The sequence below is a fragment of the Penaeus japonicus genome, unplaced genomic scaffold (assembly GCF_977035675.1).
Source record: "Penaeus japonicus unplaced genomic scaffold, GWHDUDI00000001_assembly GWHDUDI00000017, whole genome shotgun sequence".
In the NCBI taxonomy this organism is placed as follows: domain Eukaryota; kingdom Metazoa; phylum Arthropoda; class Malacostraca; order Decapoda; family Penaeidae; genus Penaeus; species Penaeus japonicus.
In genome coordinates, this window is record NW_028234419.1 from 30153903 (window position 1) to 30161402 (window position 7500).

Below are 7500 nucleotides of genomic sequence, written 5' to 3' on the forward strand. Positions count from 1 at the left end.
CCAGACTTCTGAACATCTACGTGAGGCCCTGAACTTCACGGCTCATATAGCCTATCGTGGAGGAATCATACTTTTCATCTGTAGGAATCCACAATTTCAGGTTTGTTTTGTATTTACTCATTGTCTGGCCTGGATGTATGTTTTTTTTAGTTTTTATATGTACTAAACAATTAGGCAATTAATTGCAAAGTTTGATTTCTTTTAATGAAAAAGAATAATGTAATAAATCTTAAAATTTGCACCATCTCATTATAAAATAAGTTTTACTGGCTATACCCTTAATTACAAGACCACTCTTTAGTATCACATATACACCCATTCATTAAATCTGTGACATATAGAAAGTTTGGATTCAAGAAGTGGTTAGCCAGTCGCATCCAATAGGATCACTTTGAACGAAGAAATGAAACGCAAGTCTAACTAATAGGCTTCATAATTATGTTCCACAATTCTTAAGTGTGAGAAAAACTAATTGACTGACATCTATTTCCAGCATTTGGTAGAAAACACCGCTAAAGATTGTGGCGAGTACGCCCACACCAGATTTTGGCAAGGCGGAATCCTCACCAACTCGACCATCCAGTTCGGATGCGAGACTCGCCTGCCGGACCTCATCATCTTTGTTAATACCTTGAACAACGTCCTCAACCAACACACCGCCGTGAGAGATGCGGCGAAGATGTTGATTCCTACCGTTGGTATTGTTGATACTAATTGTAACCCAAACCTTATCACTTATCCTGTCCCTGGAAATGATGACACTCCTGCCTCCGTAAAATTGTACTGTGATTTGTTTAAAAATGCAATTTTAAAGGGAAAGGAAAAGAGAAAGGAGTTATTTGAATCGTAAATATTGAGGCAATTCTTTGTGTTATTATGTTAGGAGTTCCCAGGACATGCATCATGTAAATCAGCAACATATAAAACTATGAAGACTTGTGTTGAAAGTTGGAAGGTAGTGGTTTTTAATGACAATGTAAAAAATAAAAAAATGGTTATTTGCAATTTTTCCTGTACATATTGATTCCTATTTTTTTGTGTATAAAAAAGTTTACTGCATAAAAGAACGTAAAGAATAATGTCTTTTGAATTTTTTTTCTGTACATACTGTTTTCTTTCTAAAAAAAAGTTTCTGCATAAAAGAGTTAAAAAATACTGTGTTTTAATTCAACAATAATTTACCTTCAGATTTTGGTAGTTAATAGATTCCATAGTTATGATTATTCTTGTCTAATAATAATTTTAAATTATCTGCTGCATCAACTGATATGATCATTAGGGACCTTTTCTACTGATGTGTTGAATGTACTTAGTAAATTAGTTACACAAAAAAGAACAGTCCTCATTTAAAATTATTTCCATTTGTTAAATTTGAAATGTAAACATCTTTTTAATGTTTAACCCTTTTGAGACAGGCCGTATGTTCAGACTAGTCTGGGCATGTTTGGGTATGTTTTCTATTATTTTCTAGACTTATAATGTATAAGTCTATATATGATATATTAGCAAAGTAATACTAATTATCATTAAGTATGATACATTAGTTACACAACTGAAGAAATAACTACTAGTATGTTGGAGAAAAAGAAAAAAACAAACTGGAAAGTGATCCGAGCTTACGAAAAATGCCCTTAGCGGAAGGGTCAATATGCTGAATACTGTAATGGTATCAATAGAATAATGGAAGAATTTCAAAGAGGAGTCTTCATGGGGGATGAGATATCATTAATTAAATAGGATTCGTTTATGGCTAAGGGTAAAAGACCCATATCAAATAGCTATACATTTTCTGAAAAATCCCTTAGTATACAGGTAAAACCCACATATTAGTTCAGACCAGGAAATGGATGCAAGATAATATCTAACAAGCTGAAGATGGAGGGGACGTAGTGTCTTTATATCTATAGTATAACCAGTTCACAAGTTTAAATAATATTTTACTCATCAGAAAACAGTAAAATGTTCATGAAATGTGACTAGTCTATAATAGCCTCCATTTGCCAACAATTTACTGCTGCCATGAAAAATGGTTAGATACCTAATGAGGAAATTACACACTCCACATCAGAAAATAAAATGTAGAAATGGCTACAGAAAGAAAAAATTGGAATCAAATGTTTTATATATATAAATAAGTAAAAGAGAGGAGAGGGTAACCATAGTTAATTATTGTAACCAACATCTAACTCAATATAATAATGGGTGAAAAAAATGGGGTCTTTGCACCCACAAAAATCAGGCCACTTCAACTTACCCAGCTAGTTCTTAGCCATACTTTCTTTGCTTGGGCAACGTGCGAGTAATTATCCAGAGGGTATACTATAGGTCCTCAAGTTCATTGTAATTTCCTTCACAAGCCTAAAAATTGAGGAAGCTTTATAAGAAAGTTGCTTATCACTGTTCTACACCTGAGACTTGTTAATATAAATCCACATTAAAAGCAATAATAAAATGATCCAGAATTATCTTTGCTCTTGAAATTTTGAATTTGTTTCACCCTTTTGGGTAATATAGCTTGAATGACTGAAAATACCAAAGTTCCCATACTTTAAATTTTGGTTTATTTTGGAATATCTGCTGTATTGGGGTTAATAATAGACCCCCCAAAAAACAAGAAAACCAGAAAAAAATGAACCATTAAATACATCAGGTTTACTTTTTTTTAATTTCAATTTCTACCATTATCTAATTCCTCATGCTTACTCCTTTTCTCACCTGCAGTAAGGCCTTTTCAGTTATTTTCTTTAAAAAATAAGAAAAAGGTTAAGATATCCAATACTCAAGACATAAATGAAATGTTTATTCCCAACAGGGTTCACATAATTTATGCAGTTGAAGTTATTTACATTCATATACATTATCTAAGCCAGGATAAAATCAGACTCCACAATTTGGTCCATTCTCTATTGAGGACATCAGAGTGATACTAGACTTCTTGCTTGCCACATGGCAGTGATCTTTGTAAATGGTTTCCTTCTGTGCTTTAACAGACACAAACAATACCCTTAAATTAAAGATGCTCATATGAAGGGATCTTATTTACTTCAGTTTCTGGAATAAACTAGATGCCATCTGAAATAGTAAAAAAAAGATGAATGTTAATATTTGATTAGTTACAAAAATTCCATGACAATGAAATGTGTAAAAGTTTTATGTCTCCAATCTAAAATATAGTCACATATGGTCAGAATGATCCATATAGATTGAATAGGTTTATGACCTAAAAAGCAAGAAAATACTTTTTCCAAATACTTTAAGAAGAATAGTACTTACGCAATGGTCAATACAATGTAGAAGGTCGAACAGTTCTTCAGAGCACGTCTCTTCTGTCTTTGATCTTGAACTTACTCGATCATTACAACTAGAGTAGGCTTCCCCGAGTTCTGCACAATGTTTGGTATTCGTACAGGCTTCCTTGATACCATCCATTGGGTCCTAGAAAAAAAAAAAAAAAAATGAATGAATGAATGAATTGGGCGTCAATCCGAGAAGCATGCGACTTGTACATGTATTTCATTAACTTACAAAAGAAAATAACAAAATTACAGTAACAAAGTCTTATTCAACTTACCACCAAGTCTTCCTCCTCTTCTTCCTCCTCCTCCTCCTGGAAAGATTGAAACATATCATGAGAAACCTATGCACAACAAACAAGTCATGTGGGGTTGGCTTCAGATAAAACCACAAGCCACTGTACTAAGACGACAAAACACGTCATCACCTTAATGATAAAACAAAGAAAACTTAAATAGTAACTTTTACTCAATTTGCTATGAAAATGTCTGCATGAGGTTATTTAAAGCAATGAAGATTTTTTTACCTCTCAAATATTGATTTTTTTAATACTATTGTATTTGTAGTAACAGTAATGAAATAGTATATCCTGATAAAAAAAAAAAACTTTTATTACTCTGTTGTAATTGTGATTAAATATTTTAAGGAATATAAATATAAGTCTCATCAAAGTCAATACCCTGTGTGCGTGTGGGAAAGGTCAGGGAGAGGGAGAGGGAGAGAGAGCCAGGGGGAGGGGGAGGGAGAGGGAGAGGGAGAGAGGGGAAGGGTGAGAGACGGCGAGGGAGGGAAGGAAAAGAGATCATGTAGCAGGTACACAACAGGTTATCGACATTCTTGACAATGTAGTATTTATGACTATCTGGGACAGATAAATGTTCTAATTGCAGAAAATCAATTATTCATCTAATAAAATTATAAATGAAAGGCAGGTCCCTACTGACTGTTGTAAATCAGAAAAAACAAAAATGCCAATCTTCAATTAGAAAGAAATCACTGCACCCTTAATACATGACAAGAAATAAAATTAATATACCATCTATTCCTTCACCATGTCCTATTAATGGATCACTGTCATTCTAACAAATATTCAAGACAACTAGTGAATCTGGTACTAATAGAATGGACACGTTACTATCTCCTAATTGAAGTTAAAGTATGCGCTGACCAACAACAGTGATAATACCGATAGATCGACCAAGTTCAATACCTTCCTACCTACCTGCCTACCTCGGACCTATGTACCTCTGGCATTTTGACAAAAGGATAACGAACCTCTACCATGTATTCTGGCAGGATAAAGCATGAACTAGGGAGGTCTAAACAATACACACACACACAGTTATGATCACAGATGAAAGGATGGTTTTAGTGTTAAGTTTTAATTTTTTTTTCTACTTCTCAAAAAACTGTAACAGCGACCTCTCATAACGAAATTGTATTACAGTTATAAATATATTGGTTCCACATACTGCTGACCCATATATTGTTTTTTCTTTAGCGATATATTGCAAACTGTACATAAACTATATAGTCTGAATAAAGCAATGCTATGGCCTCCTCACTGTGCACACCAGCAAACATTTCTCATGTATTTTCAGCAGGACAGAACAATGATAAACAACCCGTGCCGTGAAGTCGGTAAATTACATCTTTCCTGAATATACATGTTTGTGGTTTACTTCCCTTTACCAGAGTGTGAAATGTTTTGGTTGTGGCAAAACTGAACACATAATATTTTTTATTGTTAGCCTTCCCATTACTTTCTACAAAATAATTTTTGTATAGTTTTATTTGATGACAATGACAAATTCATGGAAAATAGTATATAAAATCAACAAGTCAATGAATTCCAAGATACTTTTCTTATATGACATTACATTTGTAAATTGAAAGAAGTTTATAGATATAGAAATACAATATTCGACGCAGCTCCTTTGACCTCCATCCTTCACAGATTAACAATAAAATTAATCTCTTTTGTTTTACCTTATGTGCACAGGCAAGAAAGAGCCCTCTATTATAAAAAATAAATATATAAATAAATAAATAAAATAAAATTCAGTCCTATCGGCAGCAACCAATGAAAACGATTAAATCAACAGTCCAACCACAAGCAAAGATGTTTACATGTTGCTCGACGCTTCACAAAACTCAACTTTCAGGTCTTTAGACTTGGTTGTATCGCAAAGATGTGTGCGTATGTTTGCTGTACTAGTATGGGGTATACACCGAGGATTATCGCCAAGCAAGGAACCAGTCCTACCTATATCATGCCAGAATATATGTGGAGGAAGTTTATCGACTTTTTTTTTTGTCGTTACATCGAAAGACACAAACACGATTACTGTGGATACAGTGAACCAAGTAAATTGAAACCACATCTTTTAAAATCTAATATTACAGCAGACAGAAATATGCCATATTTTATAGGATTTATGGTTTCCCACCACCCAAAAACCCGGATTTCCCAGAAGTTCCCTAGGTATGTTGGATAAGGAAATAAACATTAGATTCCTTAAAATTACATGAACTACATATTGCCAACATAACAGGGAAATTTAACATAGTCTAAATACCTAATAATATTTAATATGTTCCTTATGGATATCCCCTTTCATTATATTTTCCAACCTTCATTCAGTCCTATTTTGCCCTCGTACTAGTAAACTAATTAACGAATATTGGAACCGCCTTTCACCTACACCTACAGCTAATATCCATCTAAATGATTATATATCAGATTTGCAGTCCTCGCTGTTTAATCATAAAATTAGGAACCAGTCAAAACTATCTTCCTGCGTCTGTTATTCTTTATGTTTAAAGGATTATTTAGTTTTGAAATTACTGATCAATCAATAACTTGCATTGTTTATCATGTACCATATGTAAAAAGTCATGCCAAGTAAATCTCAATACAAAGAATTAATTTACCGAAAGTTAAGGGAAGTCTACCATTACTTATCAAGAAACACCTACAATGACTCAAGTGATTACCCTGGCCATGAACATTCAGGCACCTGAGGCTATAGAACTCCTTATAAAAACAATAATAAAGAGTTCATGCTCCATCTTACCTAAATTTATGAGATAAATACTTCTAACATACATTCATGTACCTTCCTAATATCTAGGTCAAGCATACATGAAAAAAAGGCAAGTTTACCTTTTGTTACCTACGGAATCATTAATTTCTTATTAATACCTTTACTCGAGAAGGCTACAGTAATAGTTGAACCTACGCTCTACTGAGAAGAAATTTCATGTTACTAATAATAGTCCTACATCTCCCAATAGAAAAAATAAAGAAAATGGAGAAAAAATCCATAAATGAAACTACCACCAATTCACACGAGTCTTCAAGTCTATATAGTCTCCTCTTACAAGTAATAATAATTAAAAAAATGTCGTCTTTAATTTGGTTCTATTATCAGCTGGCTCCATGATGTAATAGTTGTTCCACCACCAACCGGTCGACCTGAAAAGGAAAAACCTCAATCCTACTTTCCAATCTCCGGCGACACCTCCACATCCCTGCCATAAATTGATCAAATACAAGAACAACCGCCCTGTCCTCTCACCTCGGGATCGTCATTACGGAGCACAATGTCGTCGAGACCCATGGCGAAAGGCGATTCTGGTGCAGACGTGCTGAGTGGAGGCTGAGCGGCCGGAGGTGCAAGAACTTGTTCCTCAAGAGGGCGAAGAGGTGGTCTGCGGCCTCGATCGGAGCGCCCTCTGTCTCTGCCTTCGGGGAGGTTCTCTTGCGGCCGATAGATGGCGCGCGCGGGGTGGTTTGGTTTTCTTGTAGACGATAGATGGCGCGGTTTTGAGATGGAGGTTTCGTGTATTGACGATGTTTGGTGTGTGTGTATATATATATATATATATATATATATATATATATATATATATATATATATATATATATATACATATGTGTGTGTGTGTGTGTGTGTGTGTGTGTGTGTGTGTGTGTGTGTGTGTGTGTGTGTGTGTGTGTGTGTGTGTGTGTGTGTGTGTGTGCGTGCGTGCGTGTGTGTCTGTGTGTTTGCGTGTGCTTATGTGCGTGTGTGTATTTAATATTTGATATAAATATATATATATATATATATATATATATATATATATATATATATATATGCATATATGTATATATTTATATATATGAGTGTGTGTATGTGTGTGTGTATTTGATATTTGATA

The 7500-nt window shown here is 34.3% G+C and overlaps 2 protein-coding genes across 6 annotated transcripts in view; one reads left to right on the forward strand and one right to left on the reverse strand.

Moving 5' to 3' along the window:
* The window catches only part of mRpS2 (mitochondrial ribosomal protein S2), a 17815-nt gene extending 16739 nt beyond the window's left edge, over positions 1-1076 (forward strand). For all 5 annotated transcript variants that reach the window (XM_043020110.2, XM_086546300.1, XM_086546301.1 and 2 more), the window contains exons 3-4: positions 1-100; positions 494-1076. The exon at positions 1-100 is cut by the window's left edge and continues 193 nt beyond it. In XM_043020110.2, coding sequence (XP_042876044.2) covers positions 1-100; positions 494-850 — 457 coding nt within the window. In that variant the 3' untranslated portion in view covers positions 851-1076. The remainder of the gene's footprint in view (positions 101-493) is intronic.
* A 1711-nt stretch (positions 1077-2787) lies between these two features.
* LOC122255797 (cytochrome b-c1 complex subunit 6, mitochondrial) lies at positions 2788-6974 on the reverse strand. The gene is made up of 4 exons (XM_043020097.2): positions 6876-6974; positions 3572-3607; positions 3274-3435; positions 2788-3072 (listed from the first exon to the last, which is right to left on the reverse strand). Exons 1-4 carry the CDS (start codon positions 6915-6917, stop codon positions 3040-3042), a joined length of 273 nt encoding a protein of 90 aa, XP_042876031.2. The 5' UTR covers positions 6918-6974; the 3' UTR covers positions 2788-3039.
* Positions 6975-7500: the final 526 nt, after the last annotated feature.